The sequence below is a fragment of the Schistocerca gregaria genome, chromosome 1 (assembly GCF_023897955.1).
Source record: "Schistocerca gregaria isolate iqSchGreg1 chromosome 1, iqSchGreg1.2, whole genome shotgun sequence".
Lineage (NCBI taxonomy): Eukaryota > Metazoa > Arthropoda > Insecta > Orthoptera > Acrididae > Schistocerca > Schistocerca gregaria.
In genome coordinates, this window is record NC_064920.1 from 1,188,140,307 (window position 1) to 1,188,162,886 (window position 22,580).

General features: G+C 44.0%; 1 protein-coding gene across 1 annotated transcript; it reads right to left on the reverse strand.

The window, feature by feature from the left end:
* Positions 1–8,956: 8,956 nt before the first annotated feature.
* On the reverse strand, positions 8,957–11,482 carry LOC126298223 (uncharacterized). Its single transcript, XM_049989560.1, has one exon. The coding sequence runs from the start codon at positions 11,480–11,482 to the stop codon at positions 8,957–8,959; it is 2,526 nt and encodes an 841-aa protein (XP_049845517.1).
* Positions 11,483–22,580: the final 11,098 nt, after the last annotated feature.

The window sequence follows — 22,580 nt, forward strand, 5'->3', positions numbered from 1 at the left end:
TCCCTAATGTCATTTTTTTTCCTATGAGGAGTATTTAAACTGGTAGAGGATGATTTCTCTGGCGGCGAATTAATTAAACCAATAAACACTTTTCCATTTGTTATGACCAAGAGACAACACATTAACACAACCCAATTTCAGTTACAGCAGATTTTTAAAAATGCCTCCACTGACACGTAAACAAAGGTTACACCGTCGGATCATGTTCTGTCTAACACGGGCAAAAACCCCAGGAGTATCCTGAATTGTTCCTGCTGCTGCTACTATCCGGGCAACCAGATCCTCTTCTGATGCAACAGGAGTTGCTTATACAAGGTTGCGCAACTCTCCCCACACAAAAATGTCCTGAGGGGACATATCTGTGCATCGAGCAGGCCATGGTACAGGACCACCTCTGCCAATCCATGTTTCCGGGAACAGTCGGTCCAGGAATCGTCGCACACGACGACTGAAATGTGCCGGCGCCCCGTCATGTTGGAACCACATGCGTTGTCTTGTAGGGATCGGGACGTCTTCCAGCAATTCTGGCAATGCTCTGGCGGGAAACGTGTAATAGTGCCTGTCATTTAATGCCCTAGGCAGCAGATACGATGCAATTAAACAGCCCCCAACAACACCGACCCACACATTAACGAAGAACGGCACTTGATGAGCGCTAGTAACTGTGGCATGTGTCTATGTTCACTCCAAACATGCGAACTGTGCATGTTGAAGACTCCATCACGCCCCAACGTTGCTTCATCGGTAAACAACACAGAAGATGGAAACGTAGGATGCATTTCACACTGTTCCACGTACCACTGCGAGAACTGTGCTCTGGGAGGATAATCAACTGGTTCCAGGTTGTGAAAACGCTGTAAGTAAAATGGACGTAACAATTGCTCTCGAAGGACTGGTCTTACATTCGTCTGATTCATCCCCATGCTATATGGAATTGCACGAGTGCTGATTGAAGGATCCCGCTCCACATGCTGCAAGACAGCTTCCTCAAATTGCAGCGTTCTTATCGTGCGACGGTGTCTCTGTCCAGGTAATCTGATAAATGATGCGGTCTCACGCAGACGCTGGTACATAGCAGCAAAGGTGGTACGATGCGGGATAGCGCGATTAGGATATTGTTGTTGATAAACCCGCTGTGCAGCTCGTCCGTTGTGGTGCGTTACGTAGTACGCATCAACCATATCAGTGTACTCACTCCAGGTGTACCGCTCCATTAGTAAACAGAGACAATGCACTACTACACTGGTGGACAGCAGTTGCTGGCAACTGGCGAGTGTAATTCGACCTTTAACAACTGAAGATTGTAATATGGCTTCTAACGACGGAGAGTGTAATATGGCCTCCACCGGTTCAAATAATCCTCATAGGAAGAAATGACATTGCGGAAAAATATTTTTTTTTTTTGATGTCCCCTACAACCTCCCAGAGTTTGTCGGTTCACCCTGTGTCAATGGTATCTTCATTTGAGAAACTCTTCTGAAATCCAGACTTTTTGCAGGTAATTTTTTATCATTTCACTTCTCGCTGCCTGAGTGTCGCCTGTGGCACCTACCGACCCCGTAAAGGTGCATACGAGGCTGTGAAATGGCATCTCCGCGCCACGCGTCGTCTACGCGCCGGGCCTGCGACGTCGGCTGACAGCCGGGCACTGCGCACCCGCCACCGCCCTTAACTTCGTTTCCCCCGCGTCGCCACCACTTACCCTCGGCGTGGCTGCTTTTCCCTCACCACAACTTCTGTCGCCCGCTACTGCGGGAGAATTTGCCGAGGTGCGGCAGTAGACGAGGCGCTGTGCTCGTTCACGTAATGAAGAACGTTAACACACGCTCTGACCTGCTGTCTATCCTGTTCTTTACATCCTATACACTAAAAGTGTGCATGGACCCCTTCCCCCTCTTTCTTGCCGCCTCCCTTTCTTCAGCGGGACTAAAAATGATGCTCATTCACCCGTAGATAAGACTGAAACATTAACTTACCGGTCGTGGTCACAGATCACTGATAGTTGAGCCTCCGACAGTGTGATACTTGGGCACTCGATCTGGGCTCTTTACAAAGAGGTATCGGATAACTATCGTCCGTCTTTACGTATGCTCTTTGCCAAAGTAGCACTGAGGAACGTGGCAACCTCGTGCTTCTTGGGCAATACTGCAGCTGCAGTATCTGCGAAGATCAAGGATGAATTTAGGAGATTTTCTGCATTACATCAGGAGGTTGCCATCCAGGCTAGACAATATACTCTACAAATAGAGAGAATAGGTTACTGATATCGGTAACCACTGAATGAAAAAAGATTTCAGACTGTAAATCGCGTTGATGCAAGAGATCACAGAAGTGTGGATCTCACGAAGTTATAGTGAACCATCGTGTAGCTTGTTTCGATGTAAACACAGCTAAAAAGCTGCCGTAGAACCAAGGGTTCCATTATATAATGAGTTTGGTCTGGGGTGTGTGAGAGCAGATCCATTTATGTAAATAACCATCATCAGTTTTGATGTACGTAAACAGAAAAATATACACTACTAGCCATTAAAATTGCTACACCACGAAGATGACGTGCCACAGACGCGAAATTTAACCGACAGGTAGAAGATGATGTGATATGCAAATAAGTAGCTCTTCAGAGCATTCACACAACGTTGGCGCCGGTGGCGACACTTACAACGTGCTGACATGAAGAAAGTTTCAAACCGATTTCTCATACACAAACAGCAGTTGACCAGCGTTGCCTGGTGAAACGTTGTTGTGATGCCTCGTGTAAGGAGGAGAAATACGTACCACCACGTTTCCGACTTTGATAAAGGTCGGATTGTAGCCAATCACGATTGCGGTTTATCGTATGGTGACATTTCTGCTCCCATTGGTCGAGGTCTAATGACTGTTAGCAGAATATGGAATCGATGGGTTAAGGAGGGTAATACGGCATCGTATCACTATCAGTCGAGATGACAGGCGTCTTATCCGCATGGCCGTAACGGATCGTACAGCCACATCTCGATCCCTGAGTCAACAGATGGGGACGTTTGCAGGACAACAACCATCAGCACGAACAGTTCGACGACATTTGCAGCAGCATGGACTATCAGCTCGGAGACCATTGCTTCGGTTATCCTTTGTAAGTAGGCTGTTTAGGTTTTTTTTACTAACGACACCGCCACGTAGCGCTCTGTATGAAAATCACTGGCTGTGCCGTGTGCAGTCTGTGGCTGGTTTGCATTGTTGTCAGCCGTTGTAGCGTTGGGCAGCGGCAGCTGGATGCTAACAGCGCGTAGCGTTGCGCAGTTGGAGGTGAGCCGCCAGCAGTGGTGGACGTGGGGAGAGAGATGGCGGAGTTTTGAAATTTGTGAGAATTGGTGTCATGAACTGATATATATATATATATATATAATGACTATTAAGGTAAATACATTGTTTGTTCTGTATTAAATTCTTTCATTAGCTAACTATGCCTACCAGTAGTTAGTGCCTTCCGTAGTTTGAATCTTTTATTTAGCTGGCAGTAGTGGCGCTCGCTGTATTGCAGTAGTTCGAGTAACCAAGATTTTTGTGAGGTAAGCGATTTGTGAAACGTAGAGGTTAATGTTAGTCAGGGCCATTTTTTTAGAGATTTTTTGAAAGTCAGATTGCGTTGCGCTAAAAATATTGTGTGTCACTTTAAGCACAGTCTTTTACAATTTTTCTAAGGGGACGTTTCATATGTCAACCCTTAGCCGAGGATACCTCACTGGAGTCTTCTTATTTTTTCTTGTAGTTTGTGTGATTAGTGCAGATTTTGTTTATTGCTAGCGCGTAATTGTAGAGAGAATCTCCTTTGTAATTGTAGTCTTTCATTGTTGTACAGTAAAACAGTTGTAGCATGCATGTAGAGTTGCACTAAGTATTTCGCAGTTGCGTTTACAATTAACGAGATATTATTTTCAGTGCTACGTTAATGTGTTCTCTTATTTTTGCTCTTCAAATTGTGCTTTTCTGTGTTATCGTGTGAAATATTGTGTCAATAAGGGCGTGTGAAAAACGAAATACTAGGCTCCAAAGTAAACTGAGAAATGACAGTGCAACAATTACAGGTCACATCCGTCGCAATTCCGCGATGAAAGAAATAATAACTGGGCACGACAAGGCTATTCTCACAACACAAATCGTGACCAAAACAGACACCACCCATATGACAACCACTGGCGGAGTAATAATAGTTACAGAGAAAGATCGCATTTCCGTAGTAACGCTTTGACAGAATAACTTCAGACGCAACGGTCCACCACGCAGTTACGATTCCGGGAGAAATTCTCTCCACCACATGACCGACAAACAAGAAACTATGTAAACCACTGACAAAGCGAAAGACCTGAATTCCATCAGAACTGGCGAGCTTCAAACAGAGCAGGGCCCTCTCGACAAGGTGAATTTGTAGAAGTTAGGTCTCCTAATCCCAATAACGACGCGCTCCAACAAAGAAACAGACAATGACTCGCACCGCAGGTAGTCTGGTGAGTTGGGGGCCGCCAAATCAATTGTGGAACTCGCAACTGTCTTTCTCGGACCAATCCATCACACTCCTGGCCTTCTGACACGGCGCATTATCTTACTGAAAAATGCCACTGCCATCGGGAAACATTATCGTCGTGAAAGGGAGCACGTGGTCTGCAACCAGTGTTCGATACTCCTTGGCCGTTATGGTGCATTGCACGAGCGCCACTAGACTCATCAATGCCCACTTGAATGTTCTCCAGAGCACAAAGGAGCCGCCGCCAGCTTGTCTCCGTCACGCAGTTCAGGTGCCCAGGTGCTCTTCCCCTGGGAGACGACGGATTCGAGCCCTCCCACCGGAATCATGAAGAAGCTACATCTACATTTATACCTCGCAAGGCCCCCAACGGTGTGTGGCGGAGGGCACTTTACGTGCCATTGTCGTTACCTCCCATTCCTGTTCCACTCGTGTATGATTCGCGGGAAGAACGACTGCAGGAAACCCTCCGTGCGCGCTCGAATCTCTCTAGTTTTACATTCGTGATCTCCTCGGGAGGTATAAGTAGGAGGAAGCAATATATTCGATACCTCATCCAGAAACGCGCCCTCTCGAAACCTGGACAGCAAGCTACACCGCGATGCAGAGCGCCTCTCTTGAAGAGCCTGCCACTTGAGTTTGCTAAACATCTCTGTAACGCTATCACGCTTACCAAATAACCCTGTGAAGAAACGCGCCGCTCTTTTTTGGATCTTCTCTATCTCCTCTGTCAACCAGCCCTGGTACGAATCCGACACTGATGAGCAATACTCAATTATAGGCCGAACGGGTGTTTGTAGGCCACCTCCTTTGTTGATGGACTACATTTTCTAAAGACTCTTCCAATGAATCTCAGACTTTCACCCGCTTTACCAACAATTAATTTTATATGATCAATCCACTACAAATCGTTACGTACTCATAATCCCAGATAGTTTACAGAAGTAACTGCTACTGGTGTTTGTTCCGCTATCATATAATCATACAATAAAGGATCCTTCTTTTTATGTATTCGCAATACATTACATTTGTCTATGTTAAGGGTCAGTTGCCACTCCCTGCACCAAGTGCCTATCCGCTGCAGATCTTCCTGCATTTCGCTGCAATTTTCTAGTGCTGCAACTTCTCTGTATACTACAGCATCATCCGCGAAAAGCCGCATGGAACTTCCGACACTATCTACTAGGTCATTTATATATATTGTGAAAAGCAATGGTTCCTTATCACTCCTCTGTGGCACGCCAGAGGTTACTTTAACGTATGTCGATGTCTTTCCATTGAGAACAACATGCTGTGTTCTGTTTGCTAAAAACTCTTCATTCCAGCCACACAGCTGGTCTGATATTCCGTAGGTTCTTACTTTGTTTATCAGGCGACAGTGCGGAACTGTATCGAACGCCTTCCGGAAGTCAAGGAAAATGGCATCTACCTGGGAGAATGTATCTAATATTTTCTGGGTCTCATGAACAAATACAGCGAGTTGGGTCTCACACGATCGCTTTTTCCGGAATCCATGTTGATTCCTACAGAGTAGATTCCGCGCTTCCAGAAATGACGTGATACGCGAGCAAAGAGCATGTTCTAAAATTCTACAACAGATCGATGTCATAGAGCTATAGTTTTCCGCATCTGCTCGACGACCCTTCTTGTAAACTGGAACTACCTGTGCCCTTTTCCAGTCATTTGGAACCTTCCGTTCCTGTAGAGACTTGCGGTACACGGCTGTTAGAAGGGGGACAAGTTCTTTCGCGTACTCTGTGTAGAATCGTATTGGTATCCCGTCAGATCCAGTGGACTTTCCTCTGTTGAGTGATTTCAGTTGCTTTTATATTCCTTGTGCACTTATTCCTGTGTCAGCCATTTTTTAGTTGGTGCGAGGATTTAGAGAAAGAAATGCAGTGCGATCTTCCTGTGTGAAACAGCTTTGGAAAAGTTGGTTAGTATTTCAGTGTGTGTCATCCTCTGTTTCAATGCCATCATCATCCCAGAGTGTCTGGATACGCTGTTTGGGGATGTATCAGACCGTGAAAAGTTCTGCCACTGCGGTAACGTCAAGTATCGATGGACAGGTGTCCATTATAGTTGTAACTGTCGATGTCACGGTGTTAACATTGAGACATGCATGGGGCGTCGGCTGAGGAGGCCCCATCGTTAGGAATATTCGGTGTCCTCTGTGTTCAGAAATACTTGTACTCTGCCTAGCATTGAAGTCCAATGTCAGTTCCGCCACCTGTTCTGTTTTATTCGTCTGCCCAGCCTGCCACGTCCGACAACTGCAATTAGGGGTGGACGCCCAACCCGACGACGTCCGGACGTGGTTTAATATTGGTTTCGCCACGTGTTGAAGACATTCAACACAGCACCCCTCGAACTCCCAACAAGTTGTCCAGTTTCCAAAATGCTCTTACCGAGCCTCAGAGCCGGCCCCAGTGGCGGGGCGGTTCTAGGCGCTACAGTCTGGAACCGCACGACCGCTACGATCGCAGGTTCGAATCCTGCCTCGGGCATGGATGTATGTCATGTCCTTAGGTTAGTTAGGTTTACGTAGTTTTACGTTCTAGGGGACTGATGACCTCAGAGTCATTTGAACCATTTGAACCGAGCCTCAGAGGTTTTAAAAATGTGCCCTCGGTCAGACTTAGGTAGATCGCCCGCCTTCCCCATTCTACACACAGGCAGCATACATGTACATGTAATACATGCACCATGTTTGTTTCTGACTGGCAGTCATTCCTCGCTAGATGACGCTGCCATCGCCTGGACGGGCTTGTGTCGACAGTTGGTTGGTGGACATAATGTTCTGGCTGATCATTGTATAAAGGCTCTCAATACCGCTATTTGCTTTCTCTGACAGTCAAAACAAATTGTTCCTCCTCAGCGATCGCTTTCCGAAGTGCTGACGATTGCTTAGTGGTACGGAGGAAATCGTGGAAAGTAGTTCATTGCATCTGTTAGCAGTGAGACGCGAGAATATTAACACTATGTGAATGGATACGAAATGAAGTAAATAACCTAACGAGCTTCATAAGCATTCGTCTTTCTTCAGTGTAGCTTCAACCTACGTTTATTGTCATGCAGTCATCGTCATGAAATCTGTCGTTCCAATGGATACATTTAAAACTACTGCAGCTGCACATTCGTCCTCGCTGTTCTGAGCCGTTGCAGCAGTGAACTCCAATTTGACGTCTAGGCTTCAGCATGTAGCTGCAGTCGTTTACGTATTCCACGCTGACGTAGATCCAGCAGCAAACCTCGTAGTGATTAGCTCTCACGTTAAATTTACTTTAATTTTTATTGTAGGTCCGTCCGGGGCAGAACCCTTCAAAACTCTTTGAAATCCTCGATAAATTCAGTACTTCAAAAACAGAAAAAAAACAGTTACTTTTCAGTTAGGCAAACGCAACATATGCCGCGGCTAATGATGCCTGTCTGGAGATTACAATTTCTGAATGTCCTCTCACTGCCCATGCAGCTCCCTCGCCATTGAGAGACAACTTCGTGGGTCTGTGGGAGGAGTGGTTAGCGTTGGAGAAAAAGCTGAGGCCGGCGAAACCGACGACACGACCGTTGCGCATCTCCTTACGGCGACAGCGACGGCAACAACTACTTTTAACGCATCTCCGGATAGGAAACTGTCCTTTGACGCATGGGTCCCTCCTTCGGCAGGACGACCAACTTGTGTACAGTTCTTGTAGTGCAAACCTTTTCCTACGCCAAACTGTAACTAAATGCGCTTTATACCAAGCAATTAGGGCCGCAACCCACAGACCAGTTGACCTCTGTTTTAGATGATGAACTGAATGTGTTTCGTGTGTTAAGATTCTATTTTATGACTGATCTCGTCGATAGTGGCTTAGGTAGAAGAATTTTCTTTGTTTGTAAGACGGTTGCTACATCGTTTCATTTCCTGTTGACCCTGAAGACACACTTTCATGTTGCACTATTTTGAGGTTGTGTCTTTACAGTCAATGTATTTTACTCACAGACTGTCCTGACTTGTCCCTGTTTTGTTGTTTGTGAACAAATGTGGTTGTAGATTCCAATTTTTTAATTTACGTTTTGTTGGTTGCTGCTACCAATTAATAACCACTGTTGTGTTCTTTTTGTTAAGTGTGGGTGCTGACGAAATAGCAGCTTAGCGCAATATACAAGCCAGTACCATCACAAAAACAGTCATTCAAAGAAACAACTGAGTAAATAAAGCAAACGAATGTTCACTTTAAATTTTGATTTATTCGAAACATTTGCAAATTCATTTCAAACAATTTCTAAAAAGCGTACATTAAAATTTTCTTCATGGCAAGGCTACAATCAAGACTGACCCAATTTTTAAGGGCACTTCACATTGTTAGTCACATCAAAACCAGGGACTTGGGTTTTACTGGGTACAAGAAATTTACAAGCGAATGCCTTCTTCTTCGGTGGTTCAGTAACACAAAAGGACATTTTAATTGATCAGACCTTCTTTGGAGTAAATGCTCTTATCTTTGGAGGCCCTGTGACTATGAAGGCTGCCTTAATAGGACACACCTTCCGTTCAGTAAAGGCCCTCTTCTTCGGTGGGCCTGTAACGATAAAGGCTGTTTTGATCGGAAATGGTCCTGTTTTTAAGGGCGTTACTTTCATAAGGCCAACACTAAGAGATGCTCTCAAACGACAATATTCTGCAAAGATAGAGGTGGTTGCCAAACATTCCTTATTGGAGGGCTCATCAGGTATATCCAACTTCTCATTAGAGGGCTCATCAGGCCATTGTGCAGTACATTCTACTAAGTCTGGTGGTGGCTCAGATTCTCTTTCCAAATTCTCGTTATAGGGCTCATCAGGCCATTGTGCAGTACCTTCTACTGAGTCTGGTGGCAGCTCAGAATCTCTTTCCAACTTCTCATTAAAGGGCTCATCAGGCCATTCTGCAGTACTTTCTACTGAGTCTGGTGGCGGCTCAGAAACTCTTTCCAACTTCTCGTTATAGGGCTCATCAGGCCATTCTGCAGTACTTTCTACTGAGTCAGGTGGCGGCTCAGAATCTCTTTCCAACTTCTCGTTATAGGGCTCATCAGGCCATTGTGCAGTACTTTCTACTGAGTCTGGTGGCGGCTCAGAATCTCTTTCCAACTTCTCGTTATAGGGCTCATCAGGCCATTCTGAAGTACTTTCTACTGAGTCTGGTGGCGGCTCAGAATGTCTTTCCATCTTCTTGTTATAGGGCTCATCAGGCCATTGTGCAGTACTTTCTACTGAGTCTAGTGGCGGCTCAGAATCTCTTTCCAACTTCTCGTTATAGGGCTCATCAGGCCATTGTGCAGTACTTTCTACTGAGTCAGGTGGTGGCTCAGATTCTCTTTCCAACTTCTCATTATAGGGCTCATCAGGCCATTCTGCAGTACTTTCTACTGAGTCTGGTGGCGGCTCAGAATCTCTTTCCAACTTCTCGTTATAGGGCTCATCAGGCCATTGTGCAGTACTTTCTACTGAGTCTTGTGGCGGCTCAGAATCTCTTTCCAACTTCTTGTTATAGGGCTCATCAGGCCATTGTGCAGCACTTTCTACTGAGTCTGGTGGCGGCTCAGAATCTCTTTCCAACTTCTCGTTATAGGGCTCATCAGGCCATTGTGCAGTACTTTCTACTGAGTCTGGTGGCGGTTCAGAATCTCTTTCCAACTTCTCGTTATAGGGCTCATCAGGCCATTGTGCAGTACTTTCTACTGAGTCTGGTGGCGGCTCAGAATCTCTTTCCAACCTCTCGTTATAGGGCTCATCAGGCCATTGTGCAGTACTTTCTACTGAGTCTGGTGGCGGCTCAGAATCTCTTTCCAACTTCTCGTTATAGGGCTCATCAGGCAATTGTGCAGTACTTTCTACTGAGTCTGGTGGCGGCTCAGAATCTCTTTCCAACTTCTCGTTATAGGGCTCATCGGGCCATTGTGCAGTACTATCTACTGAGTCTGGTGGCGGCTCAGAATCTATTTCCAACATCTTGTTATAGGGCTCATCAGGCCATTGTGCAGTACTTTCTACTGAGTCTGGTGGCGGCTCAGAATCTCTTTCCAACTTCTCGTTATAGGGCTCATCAGGCCATTGTGCAGTACTTTCTACTGAGTCTGGTAGCGGCTCAGAATCTCTTTCCAACTTCTCGTTATAGGGCTCATCAGGCCACTGTGCAGTACTTTCTACTGAGTCTGGTGGCGGCTCAGAATCTCTTTCCAACTTCTCGTTATAGGGCTCATCAGGCCATTGTGCAGTACTTTCTACTGCGTCTGGTGGCGGCTCAGAATCTCTTTCCAACTTCTCATTATAGGGCTCATCAGGCCATTGTGCAGTACTTTCTACTGAGTCTGGTGGCGGCTCAGAATCTCTTTCCAACTTCTCGTTATAGGGCTCATCAGGCCATTGTGCAGCACTTTCTACTGAGTCTGGTGGCGGCTCAGAATGTCTTTCCAACTTCTCGTTATAGGGCTCATCAGGCCATTGTGCAGTACTTTCTACTGAGTCTGGTAGCGGCTCAGAATCTCTTTCCAACTTCTCATTATAGGGCTCATCAGGCCATTGTGCAGTACTTTCTACTGAGTCAGGTGGTGGCTCAGATTCTCTTTCCAACTTCTCATTATGGGGCTCATCAGGCCATTGTGCAGTACTTTCTACTGAGTCAGGTGGCGGCTCAGAATCTCTTTCCAACTTCTCGTTATAGGGCTCATCAGGCCATTGTGCAGTACTTTCTACTGAGTCAGGTGGCGGCTCAGAATCTCTTTCCAACTTCTCGTTATAGGGCTCATCAGGCCATTGTGCAGTACTTTCTACTGAGTCTGGTGGCGGCTCAGAATCTCTTTCCAACTTCTCATTATAGGGCTCATCAGGCCATTGTGCAGTACTTTCTACTGAGTCAGGTGGTGGCTCAGCATAACTCTCTAATTCCTCATCCGCTGGCTCGTCATGCCAGTCTGCAAGAGTTGCCACTGAGCGTGCTGGTGGTCTATCATCCATCCCTAACTGCATATCGGGGGGCTCAGATAGGGATTCGGCAGTAGTCGCGGGTTCTGATGCTGGAGGCACGGCAGTTGTCTCGAGCTGATCTGTTTTCTCATCTAGTCTTCTTCTGTGAGCGGGATGGTGTTGGCGAGTCCACTCCTGTTGGCAGAATACAGAAAGCTCGGTAAGAGACATGGAACACAAAATCATATATGTGTATTCAATGTACATAACTAGAATAATTCTGTAACTATCAGTTTGTTGCTTTTAACTATGGTAGAAGGAGAACAATTTTAAAAATAATTGATGTCTGATTATTAATGTTCGTTTGGCGCAGCTGTAATATGCGGGTCCTTTTTGTGTGTACTTATTTGCGTTTAATGTTTCAGTACGAATTTTTCAGTTGCGTGTGAGTTAAGGTAATAATGGAGATGACGGCAAACGCGATGCAAAATATAATTCCGATTTACGTGTATATTTAATACTGTTTATCCCAGCAGTTAAAGATGTGTCCACTTTTTATGTAATGGTCATGTATACGTACAAGTTACGGTTATGTGGGCAAGTTCAGTCTATTAAATCTATTGACCCTCACAGCTCGCACTTGTTATGGGCCGATACCTGCTTGAATGGTTCACCGGCGTTGCATCTGATTTTGTGGTGTAACTAGCTCGGCATTTTTACGAGGGAAAAGCTCGTCGTCTTCTGTGACACCACACAAATCTTCAGTGGCTACTTGGTAATACTGTGACTTTACAAATACCATCCGACACCATACTTGGGAGCCTTTCTACCAGCGGTAACGTTGTTTGTATCGATTGTGCTTGTTCTCGTGAAGCATATGAAATAACTTGGGAGGCACTTGCCCTCTGAAAAGTAGTGCACGCTATTCCAATGAAGTCCAACTATTACAAAGAAGAAGCTGCAGTGGTTTGTGACATACAGTAACGAGACCACCTATTGTTTGGTGGACCCAAACATATTCGAAGGTGACAGCGTGAATCCAATGTGCATTGACAGGATACCGGAAAAGGCAAACTCAAAGGGCGTTTCTCACTTGTAAACGGATATGCACGGAAGTAAATAGAACACAGAAACGACAGAGAAAAATTGCACTTGAAGTGAGTTTTGTAACTCCCTGAGAAAAGACATACTGGTTAGCACCGCATTAAGTTAAAAGTTGTCGGAAGAGGGAAATTGTTTGTACTGGAAGCAGAGTAACCATCCGCTGAAAAGACTTCCACCACCAACTGTTAGTGATAAGCCTTGGTCTTCGTCAGACTATTCCACCACCAGCTCTAAGTAACAAACATAGGACTTTTAGAGAGGACTGTAAAGATGATAATGATTTACAATGTAAGGGCATTATTATGCTGTTATATCAGTCACTAACAGTTCATCAGGCAAAGCCAATAAACACTAAACCGATAATCTAAAACTACTCTCCATCTTCCTCAACTAGTTCTCTTAAAATTTAACTACGTATTATTTGTGCAGGAGAAACCTGAAACATGGAAACCTCAAATTACTACATCTTTACCTAAGCAAGGATTAAATCATTACTCCGAAACAGAGCAAAACAGCTGTATAAGCCACTAAGTGTGCAACAGGAATTCCACTATTAAACGCTGGGCAGAGTGAGCGAATGGGTGGAAAGAGTTCATTGAAGGCCTCTACGAGGGATAGAAATGGATGTTGAGATGATAGACGTAGGGGTCCAGTAATGGCACTTATCAGAGTTTCGACGGACATACGGTCAAATAAATCTATAGACGTCGACTGCATATCTACATTTCTAAAATCATGAGTGAAAGTGAAAACCAAACGACTTTTCAAGTTCGATTGAAGGATTTTATAGTCTACAAACTACACAAAATTCCGAAGGGTTATAAGAGCGAGAACTACCGAAAAATCGACTGACTAGTATAACACACCGAAGAATGGAAAAGAAAGCTTTGATTGAGGAAAGGTGCTGCGAATACATAGACAGAAAGATCCCATATCACTTAGCTACAATATAGCAGGTCAGCAACTGGAAGCAGGTAATTCCATAAATTATCTGGGAGTACGCATTAGGAGTGATTTAAAATGGAGTGAACATATAAAGTTGATCGTCGGTAAAGCAGATGCTAGAGTCATTGGAAGAATCCTAAGGAAATGCAATCCGAAAACATAGGAAGTAGGTTACAGTAGGCTTGTTCGCCCACTGCTTGAATACTGCTCAGCAGTGTGGGATGCGTACCAGATAGGGTTGATAGAAGAGGTAGAGAAGATCCAATGGAGAGCAGCGTGCTTCGTTACAGGTTCATTTAGCAATCGCGAAACCGTTACGGAGATGGTAGATAAACACCGGTGGAAGATGCTGCAGGAGAGACGCTCAGTAGCTCGGTACGGGCTTTTGTTAAAGTTTCGAGAACATACCTTCACCGAGGGGTGAAGCAGTATATAGCTCCCTCCTACATATATCTCGCGAAGAGACCATGAGGATAAAATCAGAGAGATTAGAGCCCACACAGAGGCATACCGACAATTCTTCTTTCCACGAACAATACGAGACTGGAATAGAAGGGAGAACCGGTAGAGATACTCAAGGTACGCTCCGCCACACACCGTCAGGTGGCTTGCGGAGTATGGATGTTGATGTAGGAAAAGGCACCAGAGAGGCACCTCTGACGTCGCTCATTATTGTAGAAGCAAGACTGCAAAAAGAGTTCCACGATGTAAAATAGTGGAATATGTTTCAGTTTCTCAGTCTTTCGCCCATACTATTCAGTCTGCCCATCAGCGAAATGATGACGAAAGTAAATGAAAGGATCATGTGTGGGTTTAAATTCAGGCTAGCTAGCTCCTTTATTTGTGTACGACTAGTGCAAGCTACACCTATTTGAACCACCTCACCGTCGTGACGCTTTGGAATCAAAGTGACGATTGCTTGATACCACATGAAGTGCCCCGTTAAAAGATATCTCTTTTAGTAAGTTGTGCCATAAATCTCATTTCTGTCCAGTTCGTTTCAGTACCTCCTCAGCAATTATCGAATCTATCCAGTTGTGTAAGGCAGGTAAAAAATGAGCTGACAAAACATATCCCATGTTTCATTACTGCTTCGGGATGCAGAGTATTAGACATTAACGAGAGTCAGCTTCAGATAAGTGCTGTACGCCACTCACCAGATCATCACGTAAAAGCCCAGTGCACTCTCCAGCTGCCGCCTGCGAATGCAGATGTTCGACCCACTGCATCTGTACAAAAAGGAAAGAAAAAAAATTTGTAGTTAACGTATGTACCCACAGGAACACTACAGACTACATCTATAGCTGAAACCATTTAACACCAACATAAAATAGACTGGAAAGTGCTACAGAATCGATCCTGATGTCGAACCAATTAAATTTGAAGTGAGGAGGGCCCTAGTGTGATGACTGACTTTTCCAGTGCATACAGCTTATTGAGTATGAGTACTTCAAGGCTAGTAAATACAGATGTAGGAATAAATACTTGACATGATGGTAATTCACCGGCCATATCACATAGTTAAATAGAGAGCTGTGTAAAGTTAAAGAAAGCGGCCATCAGCATTAATCCAAAACTCAGTCGAAGTAAGTACCTTGGTGTTAGTGGGTACAGTGTCGCAATCTCCCACATAGCAATGAAAAAGTAGAGACAAGATCAATAGCGAAGAAAACAGGAAAAGCGACGCTTGGAAATAACCACATTCAGAACAAAGAATGGACAGCCTTATAGGTCAATATAGAAATTTGATTCCTGAACATCTTAAGGCAGAAAAAGACAGGTTTGAAGACAGCGGAAAGAGATCTTTATATTGTTGTTGTGGTCTTCAGTCCTGAAACTGGTTTGATGCAGCTCTCCATGCTACTCTATCCTGTGCAAGCTTCTTCATCTCCCAGTACCTACTGCAGCCTACGTCCTTCTGAATCTGCTTAGTGTATTCATCTCTTGGTTTCCCTCTACGATTTTTGCCCTCCAAGCTGTCCTCCAGTACTAAATTGGTGATCCCTTGATGCCTCAGAACATGTCCTACCAACCGATCATTTCTTCTAGTCAATTTGTGCCACAGACTCCTCTTCTCCCCAATTCTATTCATTACTTCCTCATTAGTTATGTGATGTACCCATCTAATCTTCAGCATTCTTCTGTAGCACCACATTTCGAAAGCTTCTATTCTCTTCTTGTCCAAACTATATATCGTCCATATTTCACTTCCATACATGGCTACACTCCATACAAATACTTTCGAAACGACTTCCTGACAATTAAATCTATACTCGGTGTTAACAAATTTCTCTTCTTCAGAAACGGTTTCCTTGCCATTGCCAGTCTACATTTTATATCTTCTTTACTTCGACTATCAAAAGTCATTTTGCTCCCCAAATAGCAAAACTCCTTTGCTACTTTAAGTGTCTCATTTCCTAATCTTATTCCCTCAGCATCACCCTACATAATTTGAGCACATTCCATTATCCTCGTGTTGCTTTTGTTGATGTTCATCTAAATTTTCGTAAGTGAGTGACGTCCGTTAGTGAGCACATGGTGTGTGTGTGTGTGTGTGTGTGTGTGTGTGTGTGTGTGTGTGTGTGTGTGTGTGTGTGTGCGTGTGTGTGTGGGTGCTACTGCTGTGTTGTACGTCGTCAGGAAACGGAGTGGTGCTCACCTTCGGAGCTTTGGTGACCTGCTCCAACTCGACCAGCCGTCGATGCCCCTGCATCGTCTTCCTTCGGCCGAAACAAGGACAGCACGCTGTCCAGTATCTCCTCCAACCCATCTGCAGCAGAGAAGAGCCTGTTCCACAAGCTGCCGAATGGTTTACGGTATAGTAATTGCTGCACTGTGCTGCACAGTAGAATCTTTCCTGTTGTCACCATACTGTGAAATAGATGGCGTGTTCAGCACCGCAAAAAACCAATTTGTGGCAATATCGAGTAGTTCCAAAAGAAGGGAAAGTTTTCAGATAGAGAAATAGTTTTAGCAGTTGTTAAACGGCTCTGGTATTGTCACGTAGAAACCACAGTCAAGTTCTTAAGTTAGGTTGGTCAATGAAGTACTATATTTAGACTTGAAACACGTTAGTTACTGAAACTAGCTCACAGCCAGAACAGAACTGCCTTCCTGAACGAAGATTGCAGGTATAGACACTGACGGAGAAAAATCGCAACTTTAAAAAATAATTAACGTAGAATATTGAAATTTAGGGAATATATTTGCCTAGGTCACATATTTAAGTGCTCAGTATTGCAAGATCTCAGGGTAAATTAAAGTGCAAGGTGGGCATCGCAAATGTGAAATTCTGATACATTAATAATCGGTGTAGCCGCCAGAGTGTTGATTGAAAGGATGCAAAGGTGCGTGCGTTGCGCTCTACAGGTGCCGGATGGCTGTTTGTTTGACAGAATTCGGTGCCTATTTCACTTGTTCGGACAACACAGGGACAGTTAATGCTGGTTATAGATGACGCCCCATTGCGACGTAACGCTCTCTTTCGCACATCGACGGCGGTTCTGCAACATAAATTGTTCACCTACCTCGAAACTGCTGCAGATCCGCAAACGTAACTCCTGACTGCAGCTACTTAAGGGGGTAGGACGTCAAACGGGGCGACTTGGATCAGGAGAGGTATCACAGGACATTTTGATTTCTACTGTCTATACTTTTACAAATAAATTCATAAAACTTTGTCAACATCACCAGGAAGGATTCAAGATTCACACTCGTTGCAGTGGAAGATCGAAAACATAACAAAATAAATTTTTTTACGTGTGAAATTTCATCATTCTTTCACTTACTAATGGCTGCATTTTTTGCTATAGGTACACTTTTCTTCATACGTTAGAGAGATTCTTCGATTAATTCTGCACAGCATACAAACCATGCATACAGGTGTATGAAACTCTAGAATTTATTTAATTTATGAAATAACGAATGAGCTGTTATATTTTAAACTTCATGTTTAGAAAAAAACACAAATTTTCTAGTTAATTACCTCAATTTTTACCACAGTTTTTAATAGATTTGTAAAATTATAGAGTTTCGTACACCTTTGAGTGTGGTTTGCATGCTGTGGAAAATTCATCGAAAAATCTCTCTTACTTATGAAGAAAAGTGTACCTATAGCAACAAATGCTGCCATTAGTAAGAGAGAAAAAAGATGAACTTTTACGTGTAAAAAAATTTATTTTGTTATGTTTTCGAACTTCCACTGCTATGTGTGTTTATTCTGAATCTTTCCTGGTCATGCTGACAAAGTTTTATGAATTTATTTGTAAAAGTATAGACAGTGGAAATTAAAATGTCCTGTGACGCTTCTCCTCCTCCAAGTCGGCCCGTTTGACATCCTACCCCCCTTAAGAGATCTCAGGAAATCAATGTTGAAGAAACTGAGATTTAAGTTTTATGAATTTATTTGTAAAAGTATAGACAGTGGAAATTAAAATGTCCTGTGACGCTTCTCCTCCTCCAAGTCGGCCCGTTTGACATCCTACCCCCCTTAAGAGATCTCAGGAAAGCAATGTTGAAGAAACTGAGATTTCGTAACTACACGTCGACGGCCGCTATAAGTAAAAAAAGCTGAATATAGTCTTGTGAACTCTAAAGAATAAATCGGAAACGGGTTGCTGTTAAAATTTCTAAGTTCAAAGGTCCTTTTAAACTTCCATTAAGATTTTTTTATTGACATTAAGCAAGATCATCAGCCCAATGTGTTCAAATCATTGAAGTTACTGTTCACAGTCCTCGCCACACTCAAACAGCCAGAACTTTTCCTATCCAATTCCGAAATCATTTACGAGAATAACTCAGGCAATAAACTGCTATTTACTTTTGCACTCGACACTCAGTGGTTGTCTTTAAATAAAGTCTTAGCTCGTCATAAATACTCAGTAAAAAAAATTTACTTTGTACCACCACACTTTTAGTTCAAAGTTTACACACGCGATTTTCTCCAGAACAAAATATCTCTCGACTCTTAAAATTTCACAAATATTTAATGGTAAACACCAGCTACATTTATCACTGTACCGAAACGCGGAAGTCACAATATCACTTCATTTTGCACATAGTGCGTTCGGACACTTTCAGCATGACCAGCTCCTTCGAAAATTAGTCCACCACTCCGTTCTTCTCTCTGCCTCTACAAGCACCTCTATCTCATACGTTAGGTGGCAAACCGTCTCCCTTCTTATTGGCTGTACAGAATTACGGCCAATCAGAGCTGACTTTCAGGGCGCGGCTCGCGCCAAAATCTAGAGAGAACCAACCACTGTTCTCAGCTCATTGACGTCATTAAAATAAATAACTCAAAACTCCCTTGTTAAACAAATGAAATGAAATAAACTTTAAGCTGCACTTAACGTCCAGGAATTTAACTATATAATCGCGAACGTTCTGGCTGTCTCTTACATATCCAAACATGCCTGGACATCCGCCATCCACTAGCACGGGAACCACTGGTGGATTCGCTCCCACGACACAAAGCTGGAACACTTGCAAGTTCCTGTAGAGAATTACAAACTGAAAATTTAATATTGGCGAATGTCCCACATACACTCACACAAGTACTCTCTTTCACACCCGCCCTAACACAAAACATAAATATCTACTTGAAATTCTTGAAGCTATTACTAGAGCAAAATTACGAAAGGTATTCTAAAATGAGAACTTTCCAAATTTGAATCTAAGCACTGAAGGTGTTCATATCTTTTCAAATAGTCACAGTTAGTGATTTTGAATCATCCCCTTAGAAAAATTTGTGAATTACTATGCTGATAAACCTCTTACGTTATTTGATTTTTAAACAGCTGAGCAGAACTGAACGTACTCAGACACTTCTCTCTTTACTTATTCTCATCAAAACTAAAATGTCACACAATATTTTTAGTGCAACGCAATCTGACTTTCAATAGTCCCTACAAAAGAATGGCCCTGACTAACATTAACCTATACCTTTCATGAATCACTTACCTCAAAAAATCTTCGTTACTCGAACTACTGCAATACAGCGAGCGCCAATGCTGCCAGCTAAATAAAAGATTCTAACTACTGAAGGCACTGACTACTGATGGGCATGCTTAACAAATGAAAGATTTTGATAGAGAACAAACAATGTATTTACCTTAATAATATTCAAAAGTCATCACACACACACACACACACATCATTTCATGAAACACAGTATTACAAATTTACTCTTTCCGGTGGAAACATGTCCAGATCGTCCGCTCTCAAAATTCTGCCCTCTCTCCCCCCACATCCACCACTGCTGGCGGCTCACATCCAACTGCCCAACACTACAATAGCGAATAATTCAACAATACAAACCAGCCACAGGCTGAACACAGCACAGTTAGTGTTTTCATACAGAGCGCTACGTGGCGTTACCAATATAAAAACCTAAATAGCGTACTAGCAATTTAGTTTTTTAAATGTCGGATAATTACGTTTTTTTAATGACTTTTTTTTGTAACTTCCAAATTATGACCGTTATAGACTTCAGATTTTGACAGATTGTTCCTTTACACAACAGAAGGCTATGTACCTAATATGAAGTTTGTCGGACTATTTCTAGACCAGTTATTAATTTTAATAGTTCCAGAGAATGTAACTACACTGTAAGCGCTCTCCGCCACTATCAGACGCTGCAGTCGCGCCTTATGGTTACGAAGCACGTCTGCAGGACACAGGTCGCACGTTGCAGATGGTATAAGATTCTGACTGCTTACGCTGGAGCCCATATACATTCATACAAGAAAGCTCTAATAGACAAATTGGAGACACAATAGGCCGAGAGAGTGAGTGGGCACTGTATAGCATGTTGGGTTACAACAGCCGTAAGTGAGCGAGCAGCATCATGTTGGAAAACTCCCCCTGGGACACTGTTCACGAATGGGCTGTAAGACGTCGTGGTCTCCTGACCTTCATTGCTTACATATTCCGCCCTCACAATCATATTCTCCACATCAAGACGCTTCATTCAAACCCAAACTCGATAAGATAAAGTCAATGTTGTATGAATTCATGTAAATGATGCGCAAATAACAAGTGCGCACTGGGGTTGAGATACTCGAAGCTGGCATACACACACACACATTCAAGACACAACAGTCACAAAAGCTTTTAGTTTGGGAGAGGCAAACAGCGCACGTCAGGAGGCTGGTCCCTTCCGAGGTTTCACAGGGGGCTACCTACATCAGCCGGTGGCCGCCCGTGAAGCGGACAGCGTTTGCCCGAGTGAAAGGAAGAACGACCCCGTGTTCGGATTAAAAGCAAATTCCGCTACACTGTGTGGGAGCGCCCAGCCTACGCATTCTTTACTAACATAGCACACAGTTTCAGAGGTTTTTCACAAGGAGACAGCAAACGCCAAACGCCAATGCTACAGATTTCCGGAATGGTCGTCTTAAACGAAACGACATTCTCCCGTTTTAGAAGAGCCATGCTGATTGGCGGACGATATTCATGACGCCTTGAGCTGAAGGAGTAATGGAAGAGACTGACACATCTGGCGTGGAGAGGGGCCGTTCTGTTGCCGCTCTAGAAGAGAGAACACGTAACGAGAGCGTGCGCTCTCGTACGTGTACTGAAAAGAGCGAGGAACAAGTCTCTCCTCAGTACTTCACTGGGAGAGCACCTCTGTCGAGAGCGAACTGGAGTGTGACTCTATACTGAGCCCTTGCGATTAAGTGTAGTTCACTGTGTTGGCTGCCACACTTATTGTGCAGTGTGAACAGACAGAGTTATAGTTAAACGCCTGTGAGCGAATTTTTGAGTGGCATCGCGGTGGACTGGTTATCTGACCGGTGTACCACGCCAATAGTTAGACTAGGGGCGAATATGAGTCCTTGACCTCATCAAGGCGTAGGGAGAGTTTGATTGGTGAAGGTCAATCCAGATAGAACGAGAGTTATCTTATTTGTCAGCAGCGAGCGGCGCAGACAGCAGACATTGCAGCTTACGGTATTGTGCGCTACAGCTCTTGCGAGCCCCGTATTTCCTCCACAACAGTACACTTCACTGCATTTCACATGTGACTGCATCGACCGTACCTAGCAACATTCTAACGGTTGATTATTCAAGATGAGTAGGCGCGGCTCTCAGCCATTCTGCCAACTGAAAAACAATCTTAAACTTTGTATAGAAATCTCATTAGCGAATCCTATCCATTCCGAAAAGAAACCGGAAATAAGTGCCACGTGATTTCTCAGAATTTTTGCAAAATAAATAATAATATTCGTTAGTTTCATGTTTTTCTTTCACTAACTAGCACTACTCCAGTACCCAAGTATCCCACTAGTTACATAAGGAATTATATGATTTTTTTCATTTCCTTACAGCGGGCGACTGCGGAAGATATTTATCGCTGAAAGTTTTTCAGGCATTTCTCTTTGGAACGTTAGCAGCGACTGTCTGACTTCTGTAGTAGTGTGGGGGTGGAAATTGCATCTTGCAGGAACCACAGGGTAAAGGGTACATCTCAGATTAATCCGTTTCGCAGAATGACAGAATAGCACCCACAAACTCACAGTTGTTAGTGGAATGTTCGCAACAGGGAGCCTGGCTCGGAGCTGTTCTTGAAGTAACCGATTTTTAACAGTTCACTGTGTTGCTGTGGTGCCAACAGGTGCTCAGATTGTTGCTGCAGATGCAGTACGATGCGCCAGTGCCACGATGATTTTCCAAATCGGTAGTGCCACGTGACCGTCTGGAGTTCGGTCTACTTGCGACCTCACATTCTAGTGACCACCGCTGCCAGTGCATTGCTACCACGTCTGTCTGCTAAACAGCAGAAGGAACATCCAGTTTCTCGTAGCCCTCTCCCTCGACTTCTTTCAAACTTAGTGAGTTGTCGACAGTGGCATTATTGTCACCTTCAACGCATTCTTGACTAACAGCAGCTCACCATGTCCTTTCTCAAAGGTTAACTAACACTCACTCCCGTTACAGAGTGAACACAGAGCAAACCTGAACTGCATCCTCATACTGGCTCTACCAGCGCCACTCTTAGGCGACTGGTGCGAAATCTGAAGAGAGATCATCTTTCAGAAGTAGCAACACGCCTGCCAACTTTCGTTCATGTCGGACAACACCTTCATAGTAGTGAGAA